General features: G+C 43.5%; 8 protein-coding genes and 1 pseudogene across 9 annotated transcripts; 5 read left to right on the top strand and 4 right to left on the bottom strand.

Annotated features, from left to right (window-relative positions):
* The first annotated feature begins 3,699 nt into the window (after positions 1-3,699).
* LOC119549502 lies at positions 3,700-6,940 on the top strand (annotated as a pseudogene).
* Positions 6,941-6,961: 21 nt separating this feature from the next.
* LOC119550867 (microfibril-associated glycoprotein 4-like) lies at positions 6,962-8,038 on the bottom strand. Its single transcript, XM_037859846.1, has 2 exons — positions 7,202-8,038; positions 6,962-7,146 (listed from the first exon to the last, which is right to left on the bottom strand). Exons 1-2 carry the CDS (start codon positions 8,029-8,031, stop codon positions 7,011-7,013), a joined length of 966 nt encoding a protein of 321 aa, XP_037715774.1. The 5' UTR covers positions 8,032-8,038; the 3' UTR covers positions 6,962-7,010.
* Positions 8,039-13,138: 5,100 nt separating this feature from the next.
* LOC119551384 (glucose-6-phosphate isomerase) lies at positions 13,139-16,670 on the top strand. Its single transcript, XM_037860706.1, has 5 exons — positions 13,139-13,690; positions 13,933-14,515; positions 15,312-15,551; positions 15,615-16,143; positions 16,199-16,670. Exons 1-5 carry the CDS (start codon positions 13,557-13,559, stop codon positions 16,387-16,389), a joined length of 1,677 nt encoding a protein of 558 aa, XP_037716634.1. The 5' UTR covers positions 13,139-13,556; the 3' UTR covers positions 16,390-16,670.
* On the bottom strand, positions 16,667-20,031 carry LOC119551382 (WD repeat-containing protein 43). The gene is made up of 7 exons (XM_037860705.1): positions 19,708-20,031; positions 19,115-19,644; positions 18,574-19,059; positions 18,388-18,516; positions 18,165-18,314; positions 16,989-17,086; positions 16,667-16,930 (listed from the first exon to the last, which is right to left on the bottom strand). Exons 1-7 carry the CDS (start codon positions 20,011-20,013, stop codon positions 16,758-16,760), a joined length of 1,872 nt encoding a protein of 623 aa, XP_037716633.1. The 5' UTR covers positions 20,014-20,031; the 3' UTR covers positions 16,667-16,757.
* LOC119551385 lies at positions 17,117-18,171 on the top strand. The gene has a single exon (XM_037860707.1). It carries the CDS (start codon positions 17,191-17,193, stop codon positions 18,100-18,102), a length of 912 nt encoding a protein of 303 aa, XP_037716635.1. The 5' UTR covers positions 17,117-17,190; the 3' UTR covers positions 18,103-18,171.
* A 382-nt stretch (positions 20,032-20,413) lies between the features above and the next one.
* LOC119549071 (T-complex protein 1 subunit theta) lies at positions 20,414-22,582 on the top strand. Its single transcript, XM_037856778.1, has 3 exons — positions 20,414-20,572; positions 20,753-21,783; positions 21,846-22,582. Exons 1-3 carry the CDS (start codon positions 20,513-20,515, stop codon positions 22,393-22,395), a joined length of 1,641 nt encoding a protein of 546 aa, XP_037712706.1. The 5' UTR covers positions 20,414-20,512; the 3' UTR covers positions 22,396-22,582.
* A 1,725-nt stretch (positions 22,583-24,307) lies between these two features.
* LOC119549074 (guanine nucleotide-binding protein subunit gamma-1) lies at positions 24,308-26,012 on the bottom strand. Of its 2 annotated transcripts, none has more exons than XM_037856782.1 (2): positions 25,871-26,012; positions 24,308-25,091 (listed from the first exon to the last, which is right to left on the bottom strand). In XM_037856782.1, the coding sequence occupies exon 2, from the start codon at positions 25,069-25,071 to the stop codon at positions 24,859-24,861; it is 213 nt and encodes a 70-aa protein (XP_037712710.1). In that variant the 5' UTR covers positions 25,072-25,091; positions 25,871-26,012; the 3' UTR covers positions 24,308-24,858. The 2 variants fall into 2 exon arrangements, with proteins under 2 accessions (XP_037712710.1, XP_037712711.1); XM_037856783.1 differs by having other exon boundaries at positions 24,308-25,251; positions 25,871-25,983.
* A 39-nt stretch (positions 26,013-26,051) lies between these two features.
* LOC119549072 (MRG/MORF4L-binding protein) lies at positions 26,052-26,834 on the top strand. Its single transcript, XM_037856780.1, has 2 exons — positions 26,052-26,504; positions 26,558-26,834. Exons 1-2 carry the CDS (start codon positions 26,090-26,092, stop codon positions 26,743-26,745), a joined length of 603 nt encoding a protein of 200 aa, XP_037712708.1. The 5' UTR covers positions 26,052-26,089; the 3' UTR covers positions 26,746-26,834.
* Positions 26,800-27,201, bottom strand: LOC119549073. Its single transcript, XM_037856781.1, has 2 exons — positions 27,121-27,201; positions 26,800-27,079 (listed from the first exon to the last, which is right to left on the bottom strand). Exon 2 carries the CDS (start codon positions 27,069-27,071, stop codon positions 26,823-26,825), a length of 249 nt encoding a protein of 82 aa, XP_037712709.1. The 5' UTR covers positions 27,072-27,079; positions 27,121-27,201; the 3' UTR covers positions 26,800-26,822.
* Between the last annotated feature and the right edge of the window lie 95 nt (positions 27,202-27,296).

Here is a 27,296-nt window from a genome sequence, read left to right as displayed (position 1 = left end):
ATAAGCTATGAAGTGAATGCAGTTAATCTAGGGATAACATTTAACAATACTTTATCATGGAGCAACCATATAGTCAAAGCGACAGGGCGTACATATGCTCTGTTGAGAAAATTTTCATTCTCTAAATCGTTCCTAACTGAGAAAGTTAGACTATTAATCGCCAAAGTTATCCTCCTGCCCACTCTCTTTTACGGCATAGAAATTTTTGGAAATTGTGATGCGCGGGATTTGCGCACATTAACTGTAGCTTTCAACTTAATTGTCCGTTATGTGTTTAACTTAAGACGTTTTGACCATGTATCAGAACTGACATATAAAATACTTGACCTTAACTTGACCTCCTGGATCGATCTCAGAATTTTAATCTTCTTTCACAAAATAGTGACGAGTGGAGAACCAAAATATCTTTTCAATAAACTTACCCCAGCTACATCTGTAAGAACCAAAAATTACATATGCCCTCGAATACAAACACTGTGTTCCAGAAGGCAATTTTTAATAAATGGTATCCGGTTATGGAACAATCTACCGCACCAATACAAAACAATAAGGAGCGCAACTCAATTTTACAATAAAGTTAAAGATCTTTTAAAATACCAGTACACATAAGTATAAAAACTAAATGAAATGAAATAAAATAAAACAAGGAAGAACGCTATAGTCGAGTACCTCGACTATCAGATACCCGTTACTCAGCTAAAGGGACCAAAGGAAAAGGGAGATATGCAAGCAGCAAATGCGCCACCTACCGGCGGTAGACAGATTTAAGCGTTGTGGGCGTTAGAGTGGGCGTGGCAAAGTTTTTTTAAATCAATCGATAGGTATTGACGAGACCAATACATTTCAGTTAAAATTTTTTATCTAGCATGAAAATTGTGGGCGCCACAGATTTGGGCGGTTTGTGGGCGTTAGAGTGGGCGTGGCATATTCGCGTAACAAACTTGCGCTGCGATCAAGCCTACGGAATCTAAATCTGAAATCCCGTTTCTCTATCTTTGATATTTTCCGAGATATCCGCGTTCATATTTACGATTTTTTGAAGTTTGTGGGCGGTTTGTGGGCGTTAAAGTGGGCGTGGCAAACTTTTTTTTTAGGTCAATCGGTAGGTCTTGATGAGAACAATACATTTCAGTTAAAATTGTTGTTCTAGCATCAAAACTGTAGGAGCCACAGTTTTGGGCGGTTTGTGGGCGTTAGAGTGGGCGTGGCACTCTTCTGAAACAAACTTGCGCTGCGCAGGAATCTCAGGAATCTGCATGCCTAATCTCAGTATTGTAGCTCTTATAGTTTCCGAGATCTCAGCGTTCATACGGACAGACGGACAGACGGACAGACGGACAGACGGACAGACGGACAGACGGACATGGCTAGATCGACTCGGCTAGTGATCCTGATCAAGAATATATATACTTTATGGGGTCGGAAACGCTTCCTTCTGCCTGTTACATACTTTCCGACGAATCTAGTATACCCTTTTACTCTACGAGTAACGGGTATAATAAATAAATAAAATTATGGGTTCGATGTTTTTTGACATATTATCTTTTGGGACTATTGGGAATCAAACAAAAACAACTCTTAACGAGGTAAAAAGTAGTGGCGAACGCGCCTTTAACAAAAGTTTCTGATATCAACAATTGTGACGAAAAATGATATTACATTCGATAAAATAAATAAACTCAATTAAATTTATGATTTCGGCCCGCAAAGTAAATAATTTATTTACCTACACGTAAATATTCTGTTGTAGCGTGCCGAATACATAAATTAAATATAGTTTATTTATTTTATCGACTGTAATATAATTTTTCGCCACTAACTTGTAGAGGTGTTTTTGTTTGATATCAGAAGTTTTTTTTGCTCAAGAGTTTAAGTACCCCAATGCCATGACTAGGAGTCGTCCCTTGGCTATTGAAAAACCAAACACATAGATTCGACCCCTAATCTTAGCTGAATGCCACCTTAAATTAGGCACAACAAGTTTTATCGCTTCAATTACCTATTTTAATAGCACAAGTTTGAATTCTCAAGGGCTGTATAGTTTCAGATTCGTAGAGAAATCTGTCGTTTCTTACATTTCCCGCCGAACTAGCGGGTTTTACCAAAGTGGTAGAACAAATAGATCAAGTTTCCTGCTTCGATTAGCTTCATGCAAGTAAAGGACACTAAAACCATAACAGATTTTCCGTTTGAAAAAATCTAATAAGAATATTTTTCATCAATTTGGTTTTTTTCTTGTTTATTCCAATAAGTATGAAATATTTCGTATACGGAGCTGAAACGAGTTGCACTTTTTATCGCTTAATATCTTTCAAACGGTAATTTTTAGGGCAAAAAGTGTTATAAGTCAAAAGTTGAGGAATCTCAAGGGATATATGGTTTGAAATTTAAAAAGAAATCGTTCGACTCAATTTTGAGAAAATAGTCAAAAAGTGGTTTTAAAAAATAACTTTTTGTCATAACTCTAAATCTATTATATTCAGACACGTTTCTGTAGCCATAGTTGTTTAGATACTATAAGCATTTAAAATCTGGCCTTTTTTTATTTTGCGCTAAACTAGCGGGTTTTTCCAAAAGTCGTAGAACAAATGTTTTCTATTTCAAGCTACTTTATACACCGATAGGGTTTCCAAAACCCTAAAACTAAGATGGGATGCATACAAACCCACAAACAAAGGGACAAACATTTTCATTTTGGGAAGAAAAAGAAAATCTTGTTTTTTTAATTACTTTTGAACGGGACATCGGATTTCAACAAATGAGGTGTCATTCGACGCGTATTCTCAGTTAGAATAAAACTAGCTAAGCAGCCGGGGCCTTTTGTCCCCAACGTATCCAGCAGCTCCAATTTTCTAAATTTTTACTTTTACACTTTCACCGCTTTTTTTTCCCAAACAAATCTATATTTCGAATGTCTTGGTAAGCAATCTTCTTAGTTTTTGCGATACCTTTCGATTTGTGTATCACTCGTTACGATCGGACCATAATGGCAGATTTTCAATTCTGCGGCTATATATAGTAGTTGTCTTCGCACGCTCTCTTGCGCGCTTCGCCACTACGTGTACTGCCGTCCACAGTGATAGTTGTCTTCGCTGGCTCTCTTGCGCGCTTCGCCACTACGTGTACTACCGTCCACAGTGATCAAACAAAAACACCTCTTAATGAGGTAAAAAGTAGTGGCGAACGCGCCCTTAACAAAAATATCTGATATCAACAATGATATTACATTCGATAAAATAAATAAACTATAATATATTTATGATATCGGCCCGCAACAGTAAATATTTATTTACCTACACGTAAATTTTCTGTTGTAGCTTGACGAGTACCTATCGATTGACCAAAAAATTGCCACAATCGCGGATATCTCGAAAAAAAATCTGTCTACCGCCCACATAACCATAAAATGAGAGAAATGAGGTTAGGTGGCGCATTTCAACCTCGCTTTGCTGCTTGCATGTCTCCATTTCCATTTGGTCCCTTTAGCTGAGTAACGGGTATCTGATAGTCGAGGTACTCGACTATAGCGTTCTTCCTTGTTTAGTTTCCAAGTTCCTAGCTTTCATACCTAAAGACGGCTAGATCGACTAGGCTAGTCGACGTTCGGCGTCTCGACTTGCTATATTGCCTTCTATAATTTAAATAAATATTGTTAGACATTTTTAGCTATTATAATGGCTAATAAAAGTTTTAACTGAGATGATAAAACTTCCGCCTCTTGGCACTTATATTACGTGGTGTTTTTTATTCGACGGTCGTATACGACCATATATGATGTTCTCGGTTCTTACTTAATTAAAATTTGTTTTTGTTTTACACTCAAGGAACGTACCTACCAGTTACATATGAGCGTTGGTACTGAAAGATACAATAGCACGATGTTGGGCAATCAAAAGAACTCGGTTTTGGTGTTTTTTTCTGAATGGAAAAAAGGTACTTTGAGATACTTTTATTACTAATTTAAAATAAAAGAAAATGTGAAGTGCTACCCCCTAGCGAATGGGATAATAATTCGAGGAACATTTTATTTATACAAGCCCCTGGTTAATATATTCCAGGTTACCGAAGTGAGTCCGGATCCGGAGAGTACGCTTCTCACATATTTGCGGGAAAAGCTGAGGCTGTGTGGCACTAAGTTGGGATGTGCGGAGGGCGGGTGTGGCGCCTGCACCGTGATGGTGTCCCGCCTGGACCGGCGTGCCATTAAAATCCGCCACCTGGCGGTCAACACATGCCTGGTATCGTCCCACTAGTCTTTAAGAGCTCCTCCAACTGAAGGCCCAGCATCCTTCTGCCAAATTGGTTGTGGGCAACACGGAAGTGGGCGTTGAGGTCAAGTTCAAGCTCTTCCTCTACCCGCACCTTATTAATCCCAGCCAGGTAAGGGATCTGCTGGAAATCAGGGAGTCTAAGGATGGAATTTACTTCGGTGCTGCTGTTAGTCTGACGGAGATCAATGCTCTGCTCCGACAAAGAATTAAAGAGTTGCCGGAATCTGAGACCAGATTGTTCCAGTGCACCGTGGACATGCTTCATCATTTTGCGGGAAAACAGACCCGTTATGTCGCCTGCTTGGGTGGAAACATCATGACTGGGAGTCGCATTTCCGATATGAATCCTTTGCTCTTGGCAGCTGGAGCTCAACTGGAGGTGGCCAGTTTTATGGATGGCAAGATTCAGAGGAGGACGGTTCACATGGGAGCTGGTTTTTTCACTGGCTACCGCAGGAGTATTATTGAAGCCCATGAGGTTTTGCTCGGCATCAACTTCAGGAGGACCACTCCAGATCAGCATATTGTTGCATTCAAGCAGGCCATTAGAAGGGATAATGACACAGCCATCGTGAACGCACCCATAAATGTTCGCTTTTAGGAGAAATCTAATATAGTGGCGGAGATTTCAATGGCCTTTGGTGGAATGGCCCCCACCACAGTGCTGGCTCCTCGCACCTCCCAATTGATGGCTGGTCAGGAGTGGAATCATCAACTCATAGAGGGAGTGGTGGAGAGTTTGTTCAAGGAGTTGCCCTTGGATCCCCCTGCTCCTGGTGGCATGCCAAAGTTAACAAGATGTAAGTTCAAATTATGAGTACATTTAACTTTTGTTTTGTGAAAATACTTTTGACCACCCCTGTATATAGGAGAATATCCCTTCTACTTTTGTTGGTATTTACTTTCATAAGATGGCATATTATTGCCCTAGTCCTTAAAGGATGTTCAGGCACTTTGGCCGGCATAAGGATCGTCGTACTTGGGTTGTGAGTTCTTGGTAATCCCTCGCTAACATAACCATAATAAATATTAAATTTGACCTAACCCTATATTTATTATACTCGTACTGAATATATCCAGTGTTGGAACGAAACTTTTCAGGTCCTCAATGTGCCACTTTGAGAACTGCTACAGGATTCCCAATGTGCGGGTGAATGGACGATTGTGCAGGACGAACCTGGCATCGAATACGGCCTTCCGTGGATTTGGAGCTCCTCAGGGCATGTTCGCCGGAGAGCACATTATCCGGGATGTGGCCAGGATATGCGCTTGAACTTCTACAAAACAGGCGACTGCACCCACTACCATCAGCAGCTGGAGCACTTCCCTATCGAGCGGTGTCTGGAAGATTGCCTGAAGCAGACGAGGTTTTCCGAGAAGCGTTTGGAGATCGCTCGGTTCAATTGGCAGAATTGACGGAGGTAGCGCTGAATGGCTGTGCTGCCCACGAAATATGGGATTGCATTTGGTGTAGTGCACTTAAATCAAGGTGGTTCCCTGATCAACATCTACGCAGATGGATCTGTCCTGTTGTCCCACAGAGGCGTTGAGATGGGCCAAGGTCTGAATACCAAGACGATTCAGTGCGCCGCCAGGGCTTTGGGTATTCCCCAGGAACTGATTCACATCTCGGAGGCGGCCACGGATAAGGTACCGAATACCTCTGCCACGGCAGCCAGTGTGGGATCCGATCTGAATGGGATGGCCGTGCTGGAGGCTTGCGAGAAGCTGAACCAGCGACTGGCGCCCATCAGGGAGGCACTGCCATGTTGCACCTGGAAGGAGTGGATAAACAAGGCGTACTACGATCGCCTCAGTCTCTCGGCCAGCGGATTCTACGCAATGCCAGAAATTGGCTACCATCCGGAGAATAATCCCAATGCCCGGACCTATAGCTACTACACCAATGGCGTGGGCATCAGTGTGGTGGAGATAGACTGCCTAACTGGCGACCATCAGGTGCTCAGCACGGACTTAGTCATGGACATTGGATCGAGTCTGAATCCGGCCATAGACATTGGACAGATCGAGGGAGCATTCATGCAGGGCTATGGACTCTTCACTCTGGAGGAGCTTGTGTATTCACCGCAGGGAATGCTTTACTCCAGAGGTCCGGGCATGTATAAGATGCCAGGATTCGCGGACATTCCTGGAGAGTTCAATGTCAGCCTGCTGACAGGGGCCCCCAATCCACGGGCTGTCTACTCATCCAAGGTAGGATGTTATAAGGACCCTTCTCATATTGATTTCTTATATTTTTCAAAAGGCGGTTGGGGAGCCCCCGCTCTTTATAGGATCGTCAGTTTTCTTTGCGATCAAGGAACATTCACTCCATGGAACGTTGTGCCCAAGCCCACTCCAACGCCCACAAACCGCCCAAGCCTGTGGCGCCCACAATTTTAGTGCTATCGATTATACCTATCGATTGATCCAAAAAAAACTTTGCCACGCCCACTCTAACGCCCATATCGCTTAAATCTGTCTACCGCTGGTAGGTGGCGCATTTCAATCTCGCTTTGCTGCTTGCATATCTCCATTTTCCTTTGGTCCCTTTAGCTGAGTTACGGTTATCTGATAGTCGAGGTACTCGACTATAGCGTTCTTCCTTGTCTTAATTCAGATCGCTGGGACTTTCCGGTAAATCTTGTTGTTTTGTTGAGGCGCCTTAAAAATGTGGAACACTACGAGAATTTGCTGTGCACTCGTTATATTTTTTATTTATTCTTTGATTGCTATAAACTAAAAGACCCTTGGCCTTATCATCATTTCAGTGGCGATCAGCGAAACCTGGTAATTGAAGCCGTGAGCGGTACCCCAATGAATTCCATTCCCTTCAGGAGCAATGCCACTCTTACTGTAAACTCCATTTAGCGAACTGAAATAAAATTAGTTTGTATAAATATTTTTCATATGAGATTACGTTTAGTTACCTATATCCACATTCTGCGAACCACCACCCACCACCGTGCGTTTGGGCGCAATTTGTAGAAACGCGATCGTTATCCCGGTCGAAAGTGGAGAAACTCTTTTTCTTGTTCCACTGAAGAGAGTCCCCGGCTGTACCTTCAAACGAGCCCAAACTTACTAGCTCATACAATGATGCCTCATCGCCGATTTTGAAATCAGCGTAATGGGCATAGGTTGTAGTTCCATTTGCGAAGACAAGAGTAATGTTGAGTTCAAAAGGTCGTTGTTCTGTCATCAGGTGTAGTTTTTCCAGTCCGATGAAGAACTCTGTGCGTATATCTCCAAATCCGTTCTTATAACTCTCCCAGTCGCGTGTAAAGTTTACAGATCCATCGATACGCCTTTGGATCGTCATCCAACCTTGCTTATTGCAGGCAGCCTCGAAGTTCCTCAGTCCGGGAATTTTCACTTTGTAAATGCCACTTTGGCTGTCAGTGGGGCATCGGTCGGTTCTATTTAAGGTCAGAAGTTGATCGGTAATTTCGGATTGCTCTTCAGAAATCGTTCTGATTTGATTTTCCAAGTTCTTGATTATTTTATTCTTCTTTTCGAGCTCCTCATCCTTATCGCTTATGATTTTATCGTTTTCCTTAAGGTTCTTCAAAATATCCTCAAATTGATCATTTTTCGTACTTATCAGATCGGAAAGGGTATCGATCACCGATACGAGGGCCTCAGGGGTTACTTTTTTAGTAATTCCTGCCACTGGATCTCCACTGCAAAAAGTCAGCTCGATTAAGAGCAAAAACGAGAGGGAAATCACGAAGAAGATCGACTTCATTATGCTGACCATTGGAGAATCAGAACAAAACTGAATGATACGAAGAGCTTTGGTACTGCTTATATAGGCCGACTTATCTTAAGATCAGAGTGACAATAGGCTAAAATTCCAAATAATCTATATATATATGTATATAAACTAAATTAACGAGCTTGGCTGTTTCCATTCCTAGGAAAAACTATTAAAAGTCTCATGTTGCTCACCAATGAATTTATATATTATACATGATATTTTTCCATGTGCATGCTAAATGTTTGAGAGATGTGGTAAAGAAAAAAAGATTTCCTTCTAATAAGCCTTTCAGGTCCATAGTTGCTCACATCCACATCATTCAAAAACACTCGTCCAAAGACCCTGCAAACATTGCATTGTTATTGCAATAGTAAATAGTTGATTAACCATACACAATAGTTATCCTAAATCTTCCACACAAAAATATGCAACAATAGCTTTACTAATTTTCTCCTATGTGCTGTTTATAATTCCCAACTCATACACCTAGACTTCAAAGCCATACTCTGAAAAGTTGGGACTTTCCATAAAACATGTATTCTGTAAATTCTTCAACATATTTCCACGCTAGCTTGAAGTCACCGTTAAGAAGTGCCATTTTTAAAATACATTGTTTTTGTTTTGCTTATAAATAACCAGGCTACATTGACGTATCTGTGAATATAATTAATAACTTTGACAATTTTAAAGATAGATTATCTATAAAAACAATTCACTAATTATATTTTATCAAACAAAAACACCTCTTAACGAGGTAAAATGTAGTGGGAACGCGCCTTCAACAAAAATTTCTGATATCAACAATTGTGACGAAAAATGATATTACATTCGATAAAATAAATAAACTATATTAAATTTATGATTTCGGCCCGCAACAGAAAATATTTATTTACCTACACGTAAATTTTCTGTTGTAGCGTGCCGAATACATAAATTTAATATAGTTTATTTATTTTTTTTTAATAGCACAAGTTTGGAATCTCAAGGGCTGTATAGTTTCAGATTCTAAGAGAAAACTGTCGTTTCTTACATTTCCCGCCGAACTAGTTTTCCAAAGTGGTAGAACAAATAGATCAAGTTTCCTATTTCGATTAGCTTCATGCAAGTAAAGGACACTAAAGCCATAACAAATTTTTCGTTTGAAAAAATCTAATAAGAATATTTTTCATCAAATTGGTTTTTTTCTTGTTTATTCCAATGAGTATGAAATATTTCGTATACGGAGCTGAAACGAGTTGCACTTTTTATCGCTTAATATCTTCCAAGCGTTAATTTTTAGGGCAAAAAGTGTTATAAGTCAAAAGTTGAGGAATCCCATGGTTTGAAATTTAAAAAGATATCGTTCGACTCAATTTTGAGAAAATAGTCAAAAAGTGGATTAAGAAAAAAACTTTTTGTCATAACTCTAAATCTATTATATTCTATGTTTTCAGAGGTATATAGCACGTTTCTGTTTAGATACTATAAGCATTTTAAATCTCGCTTTTTTTTTTGATTTTCCGCTAAACCAGAGGGTTTTTCCAAAAGTCGTAGAACAAACGTTTTCTATTTCAAGCTACTTTATACACCCATAGGGTTTCCAAAACCCTAACACTAAGATGGGATGCATACAAACCCACAAACAAAGGGACAAACATTTTCATTTTGCGAAGAAGACGAAAATCTTGTTTTTTGAATTACTTTTGAACGGGACATCGGATTTCAACAAATGAGGTGTCATTTGAAGCGTATTCTCAGTAAGAATAAAACTAGCTAAACAGCCGGGGGCTCGTATCCAGCAGCTCAAATTTTTTTAAGTCTTACTTTTACACTTTCACCGCTTTTTCTCCCAAACAAATCTATATTTCGAAAGTCTTGGTATGCAATCTTCTTAGTTTTTGGGCTACCTTTCGATTGGTGTATCACTCGTTGCGATCGGACCATAATGGCAGGTTTTCAATTCTGCGGCTATATATAGTAGTTATCTTCGCACGCTCTCTTGCGCGCTTCGCCACTACGTGTACTGCCGTCCACAGTGATTTGCATTATAATCAATATTTATACATATTATTATATACCTAAAAATATAATAACCCGTTACTCGTAGAGTAAAAGGGTATATTAGATTCGTCGGAAAATATGTAACAGGCAGAAGGAAGCGTTTCCGACCCCATAAAGTATATATATTCAGGATCATATTCAGGATCACTAGCCGAGTCGATCTAGCCATGTCCGTCTGTCCAACTGTCCGTCTGTCCGTCCGTCCGGATGAACGCTGAGATCTCGGAAACTATAAGAGCTAGGCGTGCAGATTCCTGAGCTTCTTACGCAGCGCAAGTTTGTTTCAGCAGCGTGCCACGCCCACTCTAACGCCCCAAGCCGCCCAAAACTGTGGCTCATACAGTTTTGATGATAGAATAAAAATTTAAACTGAAATGTATTGTTCTCATCAATACCTATCGATTGATCCAAAAATAAGTTTGCCACGCCCAATCTAACGCCCACAAGCCGCCTAAGCCTGTGGCGCTCACAATTTCCATGCTAGAAAAAATTTTAACTGAAAAAAAAAAAAGTTTGCCACGCCCACTCTAACGCCGATAACGCTTAAATCTGTTTACCGCCCACATAACCATATATTGAGATCAATCGTAGGTGGCGCATTTCAATCTCGCTTTTCTGCTTGCATGTGTCCATTTCCCTTTTGTCTCTTTAGCTGAATAACGGGTATCTGATAGCGAGGTACTCGACTAAAGCGTTCTTCCTTGTTTTTTATCTTTAAGCGTTTCAAATCATCTATTTTATCTGGTCCCGAGTCAATATTTAAAGAGTCAGAAAAGCTAACTCTTGAAGAGGCTGCATAAAACTGGCCATAAATGTAAAAAATATAGTCAACCTAGCTTTAAGGTTTAGGCATGTGATTTAAAGATATTAAAGAAATCGTAGAATTGTAGACTTCTGTACTATTCGCGTTTTATGTATCTATGCATTTTATGCAATTTTTATTAAATGTAGTATTATATGTAAAGATCTTTAACACATAAGCTGTGTATATGCTTTAATTTGTATACGCATAACTTTATAACTGAATTTTACCTTTTGACATGGTGATATGAATATTTTTCACCAAAAACATCAACACAAAAATAGTAAAAAAAAAACATCAATAAAAAATAGTCCAAAAAATATTAGTAAGAAAAGTAGTAAAAAAAACATTAAAAAAAATAAAAATTCTGAATTAAGCCTGCGTCACATTGATTTCCAAGGAAACGCTTTAACCGTCTGAGATACGAATGCAGCCGCCCGGCCACTGACAAGTTCTGAAATTGAACAATTCGGTACGACAGATCATGCAAAAACAAATAATTTTTCTTGTTTTTGGGCCGATTCTAGTTTATGGTAACCATTTTTCTATATTTAAGTAACGCTTTTTACTTGACTTAAGAAAGAATTTTCTTGTATTTAAGAAAAAATGTTAATGGCGATTTTCTACAATTTAGGTTCAATTTTATTTTGAGTTCATTATTGCTGTCATTAAATAAATATTAATATTAATATTAACTATTAACTTAATGTATTTAAATCAGTGGTGGCCATTAAAAGCAGAGCTCTCGGCCCGTGGGCTTACACATACGCCGCTGTTGCTGAAGATCTGTCACTGCGCAGATCACACACATAGAATCCAGCAGTACCGTTCATCGATTTTTAGGCAGTGAATCACTGCAAAAATACCATCACTAGTGATTTAGTATGAAAAGTGTTAATGAATTAGCTTAGGCTTGTATTACGATTCATCACTGCACAAAATTCACAACAATTTCATCACCCTATAAGCGCTATACTAGCAATAAAAAAAGGTTTTTTTATCAGCAAATACAGCACCTTTACAACACCGCAAGCATTTTTAGTAACTTCGAAACTTTTTGCATTTATTTTTCTCATAAGGGCTTGCAAGAAATCCTGCTGAACAATTAAATTTATGAAATTTAATGACGGCCATTCCTAAAATATACAAAAACAAAAATGGATTTTTATTTAGTTAAAATAAAAGTAAACTTGGAGGCATAACTTATAAAATCAACTAAGTGGAGAATATTTGAATGATATGTTATAAAATTTAAAAATAGAAAATCAAAGCAATATTTTGTAAACACACAAATTTGAGCCTTTCCAAACAAAGTATAATTTAATGAGAATACATATATTCCAAGCTTAAGTTTTTTGTTTTTAAATTCCCTTGAATATATTGATCCGTGTAGCTGCGCCACGCACTTCCTATAGGAAAATAACCTACAAGTAACGGGTATAAGCAGTCACTTTATATAGTATAAAATTCAAAACGGTTCCAGGATCATATCGATAAGTCAAAAATATTGAACGCTCTAATTGTGGGGGATATTGCGATGTTTTAAAAGTTTAACCTACATTAAAGAATATTTATTTTAGACTTCTTTTGAAATCTATTAAGTTTTAGAAAAAATTAACATACCAGAGAAGTGGCTAAACAATTTATTAACAAAAATTGAGGCTGTTTTTTCTTAATCAGAACCCAAAAAACGTGAAAGTCGAGACTTGGAAAAAAATTGAAGCTGTGAACTACATGGAAGATTTAAGCACCTAATTAAAAAATGGAAAACTTAAGAATCGGTTGATTGTTTTTTATGAAACTTGGAGCAACAATCCATTTGCTTATTATCATTTTAAACAAGATAAAAAAACAAGAAAAAACGGTCATTTTAAAAAGAGCGCCTAAAAAATGTTGTTGTCGAGGTGGCATCATGGAATTTTAATCGATATTTCACCAAATCAGAATATCCATAAATGCTAAAAAATACTGAGTACCCATACAAGAACTTCTTATGGTAAAAAGTAGTTACTGCGGAATTCGGTCGCTTTCCAGAACTGCAACCTGTGTGAATTGTTAATATAACAATAAATATTAAAAATGTGGGTGGGTATACGATAGTTGTTGGCACCTGACAACCTTTATCACAGGGCGTTGCCACATCAGCGGAAAAGTATGGTGCTACCGGCGGTAATTTTGTTTTGAAAATTCTAGTTTATGTCCTTTTTTCGATCTGTGGAGATCATCTAGGAGCAGGGAGCCCTTAGGTCAAATTAACTCGGCCCACACAGTAAATTTGCAGCAACTCCGATTCGATCGGCCACGCAAAACAAGAACGCGGCCGACGTGGCAACACTCGCTTGTTTTTCATTTGACATTGAAAGGTGCTCGCGAATTCCAGAAAGGACGTTGGAAAATCGGCAGCCGCTCAGTACCTATCAATAGCAAACACGGCGAAGTTGTGGCGCGGTGTTCTGGAGATTTGCCGGAGCCAGATAAAACCATCTACCGGACGACTAAGCAGCAGAGTCCGTGCTTATAAGTGAAGTGTCGCGAGTGGCCAAAGCAGTTCACCAGTTCGCTCTTTTCCATACATTTCGAATTCCACCCGCAATCTAACGAGTCCACCTCCTACCTCCTTCTACTCCGCATCCACCTCCTGTTCCTTCATTGCTGTTCCTCCCATTGGGAAAACTAAAGTACGATGGCCGGCGCACTTCCTCCACTTAACCAGGATCCAGCCTTCCAGAAGCTGCAGGAATACTACGATAAGCAGGGCAAGGACCTGAACATCAAGGACCTGTTCGTAAAGGACCCGAAGAGGTTCTCCAAATACAGGTGGGTTTTTGAAGAAATCTAGGGACTTCGACGCCGAGTTACGTAGAGTTACGTATGTAGACATATGTATGTACACTCGTTTGTGTATCCCCCATCGTTTATTCATCGAGTTTCGCCCACTCTCACTTTCACCATCGGCTCTCGAGTGTCGTCGCCACTCGATTTGTCCTTGCATAAGGTCACAGCAACGACCTCCGCCTCGTACTTGCTCTGAGGTCAAATGATTTTCGTTTGTTTATCAGCCTTCGCCTGCACACCCAGAACGATGGGGAGATACTGCTGGACTATTCGAAGAACCGTATCAACGACGAGGTGTGGGACCTGCTCCTCGCCCTGGCCAAGGTGCGCCGCGTGGACGCCGCCCGGGACGCCATGTTCTCCGGCCAGCACATCAACATCACCGAGAACCGCGCCGTCCTGCACACGGCCCTTCGCAACCGCGGCACGGACCCCGTCGTGGTGGACGACAAGGATGTGATGCCCGACGTCCGTGCGGAGCTTACCCACATGAAGGAGTTCACCAACATGGTCATCTCGGGCGTTTGGCGCGGCTGCACCGGCAAACAGATCACCGACGTGGTGAACATCGGAATCGGTGGCTCCGACCTGGGACCGCTGATGGTCACCGAGGCATTGAAGCCGTACGGCAAGGGCCTCCACTCCCACTTTGTCTCCAACATTGACGGCACCCACCTAGCCGAGGTGCTCAAGAAGGTCAACTACGAGACTACCCTCTTCATCGTCGCCTCGAAGACCTTCACCACCCAGGAGACCATCACGAACGCCACCTCCGCTAAGACCTGGCTCCTCGAGCATTCCAAGGAGGTAAGTCGCCCAAATGGACAAGCATTTAATCTAATAACTGATAATGTTTTTGGTTGAAGATAGTTCAACTAAACCGTTAATATTATATATGATGTAATGTTTCATGGTCTTTCTATTGGTATGATACATATGTTGAACATTTTAAATCACCGATACTCTTTTAAAATGTTGTTTACCAAGCTTTGTTACACATTCATATTATATAAATTACAATAGATCGGAATCCTTACATGTTGAGATAACAATACTTATTTAAATTAACATTATTATCAGTAGACGAAAACCGGCTTAGTGACAGCAACATTTTAATTCAAGTTATTGCTTTTAGGATAGAAGTTATGTAATTTTAATGCCGTTTTATACAAAAAAACCGTTTCTTGGATATAACTTTGATAAAGTTGTGAATGTGCAACATTTTTACAGAATAATTGAAAACATCTTTCTGACTCATAGGATTCGGTCTCAAAAGTGACTTTTTATTTGTCATAATAGATTATTTCTTATTTTTTATGTTATATCCGAAATTAAATTAATTTCTCATTTCTGTGATCCATATATGTATAAACCTCTGTTATTTATCAACCCCATTTTCAAAAATATATAAAATACTGTTGAAACTAAGTTATTGGCAGACGCCACAATGATTTGACTCATTTTAGAATGTTTTGAATTATTTAACAATTACCAACAGTAATTTGTATTCATATTGACTTTTCTGGAGTCGAATCATACTTAAATCCCCTACCAAAAATAACCTTTGTTTGACCTATATTAATATATATATTTTTCTTTACAGCCTGAGTCCGTAGCCAAGCATTTTGTTGCCCTTTCGACCAACAAGGAAAAGGTCACCGAATTCGGCATTGACAGCGCCAACATGTTCGGTTTCTGGGATTGGGTTGGAGGACGTTACTCCCTGTGGTCGGCTATTGGACTCTCCATTTGTCTGTCCATTGGCTTCGAGAACTTCGAGCAGCTCCTGGATGGAGCCCATTACATGGATAACCATTTCAGGTCGACGCCGTTCGAGAAAAATGTAAGATCCAGTGTAATGTGCTTCTTAATGTTCTTGTTGCTAACCATTCTGTTTGCTTGTTAGGCTCCTGTGGTCCTGGCTCTACTCGGAGTTTGGTACTCCAACTTCTTCAAGGCGGAAACACACGCCCTGCTGCCCTACGATCAGTACTTGCACCGCTTTGCCGCCTATTTCCAGCAGGGTGACATGGAGAGCAACGGAAAGTTCGTCAGCAAGGCGGGCAAGGCCGTCAAGTACAGCACAGGCCCGATCGTGTGGGGCGAGCCAGGCACCAACGGCCAGCACGCCTTTTACCAACTCATCCACCAGGGCACCCGTCTGATCCCCTGCGACTTCATTGCCCCCGCCCAAACGCACAATCCCATTGCCGGTGGCAAGCACCACAAGATTCTGCTGTCGAATTTCCTTGCCCAGACGGAGGCACTCATGGCCGGAAAGACGGTTGACGAGGCTCGGGCTGAGCTCAGCAAGGCTGGACTGTGCGGCAACGAGCTAGATAACTTGCTGCCCCACAAGGTGTTCGTTGGCAACCGGCCGACCAACTCGATTGTAGTGAAGAAGGTCTCACCTTTCACCCTGGGCGCGTTGATTGGTACGTCTGACTAGTCAAGCTCACGAGCACTTATTGATATCAATTGATTTTTCAGCGCTCTACGAGCACAAGATCTTCGTGCAGGGCATCATTTGGGACATCAACTCGTTCGACCAGTGGGGTGTTGAGCTGGGCAAGCAGCTGGCCAAGGCCATCGAGCCGGAGCTGGATCACTGCAACGAGGTCTCTACGCACGACAGTTCCACGAACGGTTTAATTAACTTCATCAAAGCCAATTGGAAGTAATCATGTCTGGCTATTTGTTGCAAATTAAAATGAAATGTTGACACAAATGCTCTAATTGTTAGTAGTTTCTGAGCCGTTATTGAGTAGCCGCTGCTTATGTATACTCGAGCTACAAACCCCCTGTTATTGGCACATTATTCAACTGTATTTATGAATTGGAATTGTTTGTTTGCTTGTGTATCGATAAAATCTCATGTCGGAATTAGACCAACAGATGGCTCACCCTATTCGTTGTTGCACGTAGTTTAAAACCACAAATAAAAATTGATGAATTCGGTGTAGAAAACTGTGTTGGGAAAACAATTGTTTAATGTTTAACTGACGACGACCAAGGAATTGCATTTAAACTTAATCTAGGGGGAGGCTGACTAATCCATTGGTTCATCGGAGTCTGTGTCTGCGTTAAGATCGTCGGTCGCCAGATCGTCGTCTGCCACCAGCTCATCGTCCGAAATACTCTTCGAGCTGCCTTGCTGGTCCTCCAGGTCGCTCCAGTTGTTTTCAGCTAGCGGCGTATCTTCGGGAGCATCAATTGGCTCGTCTGCGAACAGTTGGATTTTTTTTTTCGAATCTTCCACAAGAATCTGTTGATGGCTCACCTGGGTAATCGTTCACTATTAAGGCGTTTCTATCGTTTAAATGGTTGTCCGCATTGCGCTTCATCTGGCTGATTATCAGATTTACTCGCCCCGTTATTCTGAAAAGAAGGCATGTAAAATTTGACTTCATAAAGCTAAAAGAAAATATACATATACAAAATAAACCGATCTTACAAAATTGTGTTGTATACAGCTTCCCGAAATGGACCTATTGTGCACCGATGGTGTCAGCTATAATGACCACTCAACGAGTTCCCATTACACGAAAACATCAAATCAAAACCTAAACGCCCCAGCCATCGGACCAGGAAGCGCCCTGCCCATTGCCAATATACCCAGCATCGCCAGTTTTATCAACCTGTGCAACAAACCGATCTGCGATGACGCTGATATGCAATGCATCGTCGACCTGGTCGAAGGAACTATCTGCGAAGCACTGGCCATAATCAAGTCGGATCCCCGCGGTCTCTTTTGTTACAAATTCCCGAAAAAGGGGAAGCTGTCATCCGTCAGCTTGGTTTCCTCTGGATACACCGACGCAGCCGTGGCCAACGGAGAGGACGATACCTCAATTACAAATCATTACACAGGATTCCTCGGCGTTTCGCTGGACTCTGGGTCCAGTGGCTTGACGCGCAAGATGCTGACCATCGGGGATTTCGAGTACACCAACGCCATTGCCGACATTAGGGATTTCGTCAGCCGCTGGGAGCTGTCGCCCGACACTAAGTGTGTCGTAATCAGCAATCCCATTCGCCACGAGGTTCCTATTAAAGGGACAATCCTATTTGTGGATGCCCATTTCTCCAGGCCAACTCACCGTTGTCCCAATCCTTTGGCCGTTGCCAAGGTGCGATTCATCATAACCGTGTCCAAGGTTCTACTGCGGCACTATCCGGTGATGATCACCTACCGATTTGAGGGCTACAACACGCTATACTACGGTTTGGGCGAACGCTGCCTTAACTCATTCTCCTTCCAGCGCTTCTACATAGACACCATCCTACACACCAAGTTGACTTTCTTCGCTGCGATCTCCGAGTGCCGTCACGGCACCATTGAGAAGCCTAAGCATAATATCAAGTCTAAACATCCCAAGAAGTCCGATGGTTGACTTACCATTCACCATTAAAACTCTTATTTTGTTGTCCTTAAAGTTCCCCAAACTGTACTTACTGTAAAGCTTCCGACAGGCAATTCATTCGCTGCTCCGCCACGCCGAGACAAATGCTCAGTTTCTCGCGCAGCGCCTCCTTGTCCTCGGACATCAGGACACTCGTGTGGGTGGAAGCCAAAACGTGCAGCCAGCGCAGAGCGGATCTGACTCTGGATTGAAAATGAGACATGTTAAAAAAAGTTCTGGAACCATCTATTATTAGTTTTTTCTTAAGAGACTCACTTGGAGTGCTTGCCTTGCAGCAGGTTGGATAGTTCGTTCACCAGGGGACTCACGTATTCGAGTGGCAGCCGGTCTAGCGTCAGCTGTATCGTCTCTGTATCCTGCGTGTTCAGAACGGCTTGTATCATCCTGAAAACAAGTTCCTGTTAGTAAACGTCAATTGCTATTATTGGAAAACGCCCATACGCCTGGTCCTTGCTGTGTAACGCCTGCATTAGCAGCTGCGTCTTGCTCTGTGTCAGCAACTTTCCGTCGCTCAGTTTGGTTCCATGGATCTTCAGGTGTTGCAGGCGAGCCTCCATGGGCACTTCGTTCTGAACCTTCTTTTGGGAGATGGGTAGTGCGCTGTTGTACTCCACTGTTTTTTGGCTAACTATGGGCTTCTGGACCTTGGTGGCAGCCTGGTAACCGAGCTGCTCTTTTCCCTTCTTACTCGCATAGAGCTTTTTTGGATCGGCGCGTACAATAACGTTCAGTTTCTCGCCATAGTTGGGTGTAAAGCGTTCGAACTGCAGCTGCTGGAGGCTGCCGTAGCCAAAGAGGATTTCGTGTGAGCGATTTGAATCGGTCACAAAATGAGCCGCTATTGCAACAATGGGTTCCACCGTATCGGCTCCATCGGACACAACTTGCAGGGACACCTTTGGCTTTACAAACTTCTCGGCCGACAGACTGTGAAAGCAAGGGTTTGTAAATACTGCTAACGCCCTCTAGCCACTATTCTTACCTGTCAGCGTTCAGCAGATAAATGTGTATATTGCCATTGCGGGTAACACTGGCCACTCGCAGCTGGCCGTCGTTGCGCACTTCGCTGGTCAGACAGTAGGCCAAGTCTTCCATAAGTAGCGTGCACGCAGAAGCCTTGTTCTTGCCCTTCTTGTCGATCTTCCAGAAGCAGATAACGCGCTCCATCCTGGCGGTGGTCAGAACGAATTCAGTGCCATCCTTACAGGCAACGCTGCTGATGGCGTTTATCTCGCCCGAGTGGCCGGTGAAGGTCTCGACCAGCTCTTTCGTCTCTATATCGTACACCTTCAGCTGGCGTGAGCCGACGGCCAGGGCGCGACTTTTCTGCAGATAAGCTATGTTCTGCGGCTTTTCCGGTCCCACCTGCCATTCGGCGACGGATTTCTGCTCCGACAAGGACCAAACGAGCACCCTGCAATCCGCGCCCACTGTATAAAGCTGGCCAGCGTTATCGTAGACGATCGAGGTGACTGGTCCATCATGGCCGTCGCCACTAAGCGTGCGAGCAATCTACAAGCATGGATGTGGGTTCATTTTGGTTTCTTTGTTTCTGAGAAAGTATCTTTTACTCACACTTCCCTCGGCCATAGAGTACATGACCACTGCTCCCTTCAGCGTTCCCAGAGCAATGTGAAGCCGTCCACCGGCTTCATCGTATCCCTGAAGGCTCTTCCGCGACTTCTTGGGCCGGGAACTAGACACCGAAACCCACGTGAGCGCTGTGCATGGCCCGGACACCTGCAGATTGGGCGTAAACTCCTGCCTCAGCGTGTTCGTCTCCGTGTCCCATATCCGCAGGACGCCCTGCTCGTCCACCGAGGCAAATAGTTGGCCACCATTGGGCGAAAACCCCAACACGTGCTTCTTGCCCAACGACATGGTTTTTTGTTTTGAATTAGAGATGAGCGCGTGGCCAGTGCTATCCCCAGCACACGCACGGTTTTCCGTGAGTCACGCACGAGTCACGACTAAGAAGTAGACATCTACCAACGTTTTTGTACCCTGTATATAAGTATTGATTAAATAATATTTAAATTCTCCTAACCCGTAAGTGGAAATATAATTTTTTTAAGATGCTTTTAATTTAACTCAAGGATGATTTAACTCCAAATTTGTGACTTGATTTTTGGTAACCATTGAACCTACTCTTATCTGTCTCGTGTAATATAAATGCTAAATCTAAAATGTATGTATTACCTAATCCAATTCTGTAAATTTAAAAATATATATTTGTACAAATAACTAGTCACGGTTTATAATAATCGATAAGCCAGTCCCATCTCTATCCCATCCAGAATGTTCGCGGCCACTTTGAGGTTATAACTCTAGCTGGAATTTACCGACTGACTCCGTGTGAAATTGAAATCTGTGTACAAAAATGGCTTTATCCGTTCCCAAGGCTCCCGGAGTGTCGCAGATGCTTAAGGATGGCGCCCGGGTGAGTGCAACAAGGGGGAATCGCACTGCGAAAGGTCCGACGGGCGGCGGTTTCATTGAGATTCGGCTGAAAAGGAAAACATGCCGTCTCGGGGAGGCGCGTGATTAGTCATCCTCATGAAACGCAGCCGCACATATGAACGAAAAATTATTAATTTGATGGCTTTCCGGGTATCCTTAGATGTACACCGGGCTGGAGGAGGCGGTGTACCGCAACATCAGCGCCTGCAAGGAGTTCGCTCAGACCATGCGCTCCGCCTACGGGCCAAATGGCATGAACAAGATGATCATCAACCACATCGAGAAGCAGTTTGTGACCAGCGACGCCGGCACCATCATGCGGGAGCTGGATGTGGAGCATCCGGCCGCCAAGCTGATTGTCATGGCCAGTCAGATGCAGGACGCCGAGGTGGGCGACGGCACCAACTTCGTGGTGGTGCTGGCCGGAGCTCTGCTGGAGTCCGCGGAGGAGCTGCTGCGTCTGGGCATCACCACCGCCGAGATCTCCGACGGCTATGAGAAGGCCTTGGAGAAGGCCCTGGAGATCCTGCCCACCTTGGTGAGCCACAAGATCGAGGACTACCGCAACGTGGAGAAGGTCAAGGATGTTCTGCGCACTTCGATCATGTCGAAGCAATACGGTCAGGAGGACTTCCTCAACGATCTGGTGAGCAAGGCCTGCGTCTCCATCCTGCCGGATGAGGGCACCTTCAACGTGGACAACATTCGCATCTGCAAGATCCTGGGCAGCGGACTGACCAAGTCGGAGGTGGTCCGCGGCATGGTCTTCAAGCGGTTCGTTGAAGGCGACGTAACCTATGCCGAGAAGGCCAAGATCGTGATTTTCTCCTGCCCCGTCGACATCATCCAGACGGAGACCAAGGGCACCGTGCTGATCAAGTCGGCCGACGAGCTTCTGAGCTTCTCTTCCGGCGAAGAGAGCCTGCTGGAGAGCCAGATCAAGGCTATTGCCGACACCGGTGTGAAGGTGGTTGTGGCCGGCGGCAAGGTCGGCGACATGGCCCTGCACTTCCTCAACAAATACGGTCTGATGGCTGTGCGTCTGAACTCCAAGTTCGATCTGCGTCGCCTGAGCCGCTCCGTGAATGCCACCGTCCTGCCGCGCATCACTACTCCCAGTCAAGAAGAGTTGGGCTACTGCGACAAGGTCTGCATCGAGGAGCTGGGTGACACCACAATTGTGGCCTTCAGGTGGGTTGATCAAAGGAATGAGTAAGTCGAATCCGCTATAATTTGTACTTTATCCGTTTCAGGAACGAGGGCAAGGACTCTCGCATTGCCACCGTGGTTATTCGTGGAGCCACCGATAACTTCATGGATGACATTGAGCGCGCTTTAGACGACGCTGTTAACAACTTCAAGTGCCTGACCCGGGATGGCCGCTATCTGCCCGGAGCTGGTGCCACCGAGATCGAATTAGCCACCCAGCTGTCGGCCTATGCAGATACTCTGCCGGGACTGGACCAGTACGCCGTGCGCAAGTTCGCCAACGCCCTGGAAGTATTCCCCAAGGCTCTAGCCGAGAACTCCGGCATCAACGGTACGGACATCGTCAACCAGCTGTACTTGGCACACAACTCAGAGTCCGGCAAGACAATCGGCTTCGACATTGAGGCGGAGAAGGCCAGCACCATCGACACGACTAAGGCGAAGCTCTTCGATCTGTACCAGTCCAAGTTCTGGGGTCTGAAGTACGCAGTGGGCGCGGCCACAACCATCTTGAAGGTGGACCAGATCATCATGGCCAAGCGCGCCGGAGGTCCCAAGCCGCGACAGGCTGCCGGCAGCGATGACGAGAGTTAAGCGGTTCCTCTGTGATTCGTAATGCCTACTATAACTAGTTTCTCCTGCTCCCACAAAGAGTGCATTGTATTTTCATAAACGAGTCCCATGGAAATTATAAATTTCATTAACCACTCTCACACTCACCCACATACACAGCCATGCACCCAGTTTCTTGTATTAATAAACTTAACTTACGAAAACTGAACCAACCCGTATTTCTGTCAGGGGGATTTGAAATAAAACAAAGATTTTTTTCGCACCGAACCCGGTGCCACCGCTAGATAACAATTCTAAGTTAGTTATCGTCTTTTATTTTTGAAATTTAAGCAAACGATTATTCATTTTGTTGAGTACAATACATATTTCAAATGCTTATTCGCAGATACATTTCAATAATATTTGTGAGGACTCGTCCCCGTTTGCGTCGCAAAAGATTTGTATTAACATTCGAATAAAATGCGATCTCGTTGTCGCTTTTCAATTGAAGTGAATAAAACGTGTTAAAGTGTGTTCGATGACCATGATTAAGAGTACGTGTGCTTGTGATGTTCTTCGTTCCTTCCGGAGTACCCCCTATATATAAAGTTATAAAAATTGCACCTCTGGGGACAGGAACGACCCATCCGTGCTCCATTGGATGGTCCGGCTGTCCCCAGGCAAATTTCAGATAATCGTAACTAAAAAGTCTCCATGTGAAGTGTCCGTTAAATCGAAAACTGTTCTTTGCGGAATGTTTAAGCAGGAACATGGGCTCCCAAACCAACTGCAGTTTCGATTTGTGGTGCCCCCAAAGTAACTTCGATGTTCGATTTTGGAAAACATTTTGCTGTTTGCTCACGACAGCAAACTGTGGTTCAAAACCTTTTAAAAATGTTTGAAAAAGAAAACTGCTCTGCAAAAATGTGTGATTCTTATTGCACTCTGTCTAAATTTTGCAACTTTACGAACTAAAATCACCGCCAATTTAAAATTCTAGTTAAATGCAACATTGGAAGAACCGATCAATGAAATTATACTTTCCATCGTCCCTAAAATGTCGTTTCCGGTTTGGGAACTCGACAGCTTGGCTCGATAGAATTCTTAATTTTTGAATGCAACATGTAAGTACGACTGTGTGTGATGATTTCATCGTGCTTTCCGAACAGGATAATCATTACTTTTCATTCCAATACCGTACAAGTATGCCCTATACCATGTTAGTTTGTACAAAAATAACTTGCTTGTGGTTGTTACTTTTCTCTCATGCCAATAACATTTTAATTAATTGCGCTCAACTCATGATGTGAATACATTCGTATGGGGTCGAGTGGACTGAGTGAGTGTGGGACTGTGTGGGGGTCTTTCTTATAAGAGGGGAAAAATCACACATTCTTATCGTCATTTTCGTTAAACTAGGGAAACTGACAATTTTCGGATTCTTCGGATACCTGTGTGGTGGAGTGGTTCACATAGCAAGAATAATGGACTGAAATAAATTATCGGTTCAATGCAACTATTTTTCTTCATTGGATATTGGCTTGATACGCCATAGTGAATTAAAATGGAGAAACTACGCTAGAGATAAGTATTGAATATATCTTTCGATTTCTTTGGTATTATATGCTCTTGCTGCGTTACTGCAACGTTCGTAATATATTTGACTAAGAAAAACTGGATAATAAACGCACTAAATATTGCGATAAGTTCAACTAGCTTGTTGCTGTGGGTAGCATTTCTGCTTCGTGTTAAAGCTTTTAAAGTAATTCAATAAGATATTTGCGTATATTTGCTGTTAGTGGTTGCGATCCACCCGCTGGTGGTTAATAAGCTTCAAAATACATACATTTTCACTAAAACTTGATCTCCTTCTTCTTTATCTCGATCTCGTCCTGTTATCTTCGCAATTTTCAATAAATATAACAGATTATTCTCGAAATAAGAAGGCAAAATATATGTATTTCCGTTTCGGTTGAGTTTACGTTTATTGATAAATTTGTATGTCGGATTACGCTGATAGTTTTGTATATATAAGAGTTTCGGTTTAGGTAGAGTAGTAGATGCTATAGTCAGCGCATTAATTGTCGTTATAGTTGGGATATTCGTGTACATTAACAGCGCTACTAATCGGGTAGGAAACAACTCTGATATCTTTGGAACAAATGCTTCGATTTAGATTTGAATTTGGGTGTCTGTTTCTGATTTCGGACAATACTTGTTAACGTGAATGGTACACATTGATATATCGATTTATATAATATATATATTCCTTGCAATTGGAATTCAAACTTGTAACTATATTGCTTAGACAATCGTAGTTGTTGTGGCTTTTACACACAGATATATTGATCCAGGTGGCGTTGACTGGTACTGGTCAAGTACTCCACACACATTCGCGTCTTAATCCGTCTTGCTAAACTAAAAATAAACTAAACGTCCGCCGCCAATCCACGACTCCCCGACTCCTCGACTCCTTGGCACCGGCGGACCTGCGACACGTCCTCCTTAGAGGACGGTGCACGACGACTTCTCGCGGAACGGATTCACCTTCTGGCTGGTGAACCCGGTCAGCAGGTAGTCCTCCTGCTCGTGCTCCGTGATGTACTTCATCATCTTGGCGCACGACTCCGAGATCGTCTGGCGGTCGATGGCCGCCTCGCGACGCAGCTGCTCCACCACGACGCGCTGCTGCTGCAGGGATGATGACATTACGTCCATGATGGCTGTCTCGGATAGGCCTATGGTTGAAAAGGTTCTCAGTGTTACGGATACTGGGAAAAGCAATTACAGGATGGTGGGTGTGTGCTTGTGCTTGTGTGGCTTCGCCTTATGGCTGGACTTAGGCCTATCTTATCGTATGTTCTGGGTATTCTGGGTTGGATGGATCTTAATGGCTGGCTGCAAATAACAAGTTTGGTTATATGTAGTTAAGATATCTGTTCTTTCAAACGCTTTCCCACACGAGTACAACATTGAACAGGCGACAGCGACACAAGGCTAAATTCTATATGTATACGGTGTATGTTCCAGATTCTAGGATAGATTTACATAGTTGGTAAGGGGGTTTAGTTTAGTGTTTAGTACGAGGCGGAAAGTTAGGATAGCTGGTGGTGGTGAGTCACTCCCCGCACATAAGTACATATCTTCTGGGGCACGTGTGAGCCAGGGCATTAGTTCAATCGATCGCATTGCTGATTAATTTTCCAGGCTAACTGGAAACCTTGACACGGACAAGTGCAAGGTTATTCACTGCGAAAAGTGGGCGTGGGCGGTGGGCGCTCATCGCCACTTGTCACTGCTGGCGTGGAAACCACGTTATATACAGAAAACACTCGGCAACCGTTTGGAAACACCCATAATTAAGTTTTCTTTGGGGGAACAGAGGAGGAGAGCACACGCAAACACACGGAGACATATTGCGCAGTGTGGTAGACATAGGGATTAAAGAGGGAAAGTGAAGACTTCGACGGATGCACACACAACACACAACTAGATTTGCACACTATTAGTTAATTACCAGCTCCGCTTAATGTATTTTTTGTTCTCGAACGCTACGGGCCAAAATCGAGCAAAAGTTGACGAATAAAAAGTGGATACACACCCAAACTAGCGATGGACCTCGCTGCGATAGTTGACCGCGTGAGTGCGCCCGAGTGCCATCGCTAATATCTGCCTGGCTGCAGAAAAACATTCGGTGCGGTGTTTGGCCGACTTTTAACCCCATGCTCTCTGCAAAATGATGGCCAAGGACATCGGATCGGTGGCTCCTTTGCCCACCACCACTTTCATCGACCACGAGTGGTCCGCCGAGGAGGAGCTGCAGCTGTTCCATGCCATGGAGGGCCTGCGCCCGGTCGGGATCAACAAGCACTTCTACATGTCCTGCATCGCCCAGCGGCTGTCCAAGTCCCTGAACCGCGAGATGCCCAGTGAGCTGATCTGGCGCCACCTGGGCACCATGTACAAGCTGAAGGAACTGGACGATCTCGAGTCGCTGCCCTTCCCCAACGAAGAGCGCGAGTTCAGCCTGCCGGAGCAGGATTACGGAACGCTACAGACCAAAAAGGCCGTGGAGGGGAACGCCGGCGAGGAGGCTGCAGAGGCGCCGTTGGCGTCCAATAGTGCCCCAGTTCCAGAGAGCAATGGCAAAGGTAGATTTTAAGGTTTCATCACAGTTCCCCTCTTCAATTTTCCTGTTTTTCAGCTCCTCCTGCTACCAAAGCGCCAGTGCCGGCGAATCCTGCCAAGGATTCTGACAAGAAGGCAGTCTCCAAGCCCCAGGAGCTGCCCAAACGTCCGGCCAAGCGAACCCGTGGATCCATGTCCAATGAGTCCATCAGCCCCTCGACAACTCCGCCGCCGGTGCAAGGCAACAAGCGCCGTCGCATCTAGGTGCTCCCCACTCGAAATGGACGATTGTTATTTTACCCGTTTAAGTCCACTAGCTTTACTGTACTCTAATAAATCATTTATTCTTCGAATTCGTTCTCCTCCTCGTTGGAGCCGTTCTCGCTGTCCTGCGCCACGCCTTCGGTGGCCTGCATGTTGTCCAGGAGCGACTTCAGGAGGCGTCTGTTCAAATGGTCGGTCTGCGTCAGTTCCCGGACAGCCTGGGGCGGAGCATCTGCATCTGCGTCCGCCGGCGCCGTGGTGTTCCCAACTGGAGTCGGTCTTTCGGCCATGGCTTTAATGTGCTCCAAAACAGGCATATTTTGCATTTAATCCGACCGATTCCCCGAAAGGTTTCCGTAAATTCTGTTTTCTCTATGACACACAATGGCTGCTGTTAAGCGACTGTTAACCACACAGGGTGACTACGGCCAGTTTTCACAGGGTGTACTGGCCAAGCTATCGATGTTTCTGCGTTTTACGTCAGCTTTAGTCCCACCTCTAGTACGCCCAGCTCCAATTGGACAGATTATTAGAGGTGTCAAAACATCGAT

The sequence above is a fragment of the Drosophila subpulchrella genome, chromosome 2R (genome assembly GCF_014743375.2).
Source record: "Drosophila subpulchrella strain 33 F10 #4 breed RU33 chromosome 2R, RU_Dsub_v1.1 Primary Assembly, whole genome shotgun sequence".
In the NCBI taxonomy this organism is placed as follows: domain Eukaryota; kingdom Metazoa; phylum Arthropoda; class Insecta; order Diptera; family Drosophilidae; genus Drosophila; species Drosophila subpulchrella.
Note: the sequence above shows the minus strand (reverse complement) of the source record. Positions and strands in the feature narration are given on the sequence as shown.

Bases quoted from the DNA above. Each gene is read 5' to 3' on its own strand.
- LOC119550867 (XM_037859846.1), bottom strand. From the start codon at position 8,031: ATGGTCAGCATAATGAAGTCGATCTTCTTCGTGATTTCCCTCTCGTTT. The intron at 7,147-7,201 runs GTAACTAAACGT...ATTTTATTTCAG, and splicing joins TTCGCAGAATGTGGATATAG to TTCGCTAAATGGAGTTTACA.
- LOC119551384 (XM_037860706.1), top strand. From the start codon at position 13,557: ATGGCCGGCGCACTTCCTCCACTTAACCAGGATCCAGCCTTCCAGAAG. The intron at 14,516-15,311 runs GTAAGTCGCCCA...TTTTCTTTACAG, and splicing joins TCCTCGAGCATTCCAAGGAG to CCTGAGTCCGTAGCCAAGCA. The intron at 15,552-15,614 runs GTAAGATCCAGT...TTTGCTTGTTAG, and splicing joins CGACGCCGTTCGAGAAAAAT to GCTCCTGTGGTCCTGGCTCT.
- LOC119551385 (XM_037860707.1), top strand. From the start codon at position 17,191: ATGGACCTATTGTGCACCGATGGTGTCAGCTATAATGACCACTCAACG.
- LOC119551382 (XM_037860705.1), bottom strand. From the start codon at position 20,013: ATGTCGTTGGGCAAGAAGCACGTGTTGGGGTTTTCGCCCAATGGTGGC. The intron at 17,087-18,164 runs GTAAGTACAGTT...CCTTCTTTTCAG, and splicing joins TGCCTGTCGGAAGCTTTACA to AATAACGGGGCGAGTAAATC. The intron at 16,931-16,988 runs GTGAGCCATCAA...AACTGTTCGCAG, and splicing joins AATAGTGAACGATTACCCAG to ACGAGCCAATTGATGCTCCC.
- LOC119549071 (XM_037856778.1), top strand. From the start codon at position 20,513: ATGGCTTTATCCGTTCCCAAGGCTCCCGGAGTGTCGCAGATGCTTAAG. The intron at 20,573-20,752 runs GTGAGTGCAACA...GGGTATCCTTAG, and splicing joins TGCTTAAGGATGGCGCCCGG to ATGTACACCGGGCTGGAGGA. The intron at 21,784-21,845 runs GTGGGTTGATCA...TATCCGTTTCAG, and splicing joins ACCACAATTGTGGCCTTCAG to GAACGAGGGCAAGGACTCTC.
- LOC119549074 (XM_037856782.1), bottom strand. From the start codon at position 25,071: ATGGACGTAATGTCATCATCCCTGCAGCAGCAGCGCGTCGTGGTGGAG.
- LOC119549072 (XM_037856780.1), top strand. From the start codon at position 26,090: ATGATGGCCAAGGACATCGGATCGGTGGCTCCTTTGCCCACCACCACT. The intron at 26,505-26,557 runs GTAGATTTTAAG...CCTGTTTTTCAG, and splicing joins TCCAGAGAGCAATGGCAAAG to CTCCTCCTGCTACCAAAGCG.
- LOC119549073 (XM_037856781.1), bottom strand. From the start codon at position 27,071: ATGCAAAATATGCCTGTTTTGGAGCACATTAAAGCCATGGCCGAAAGA.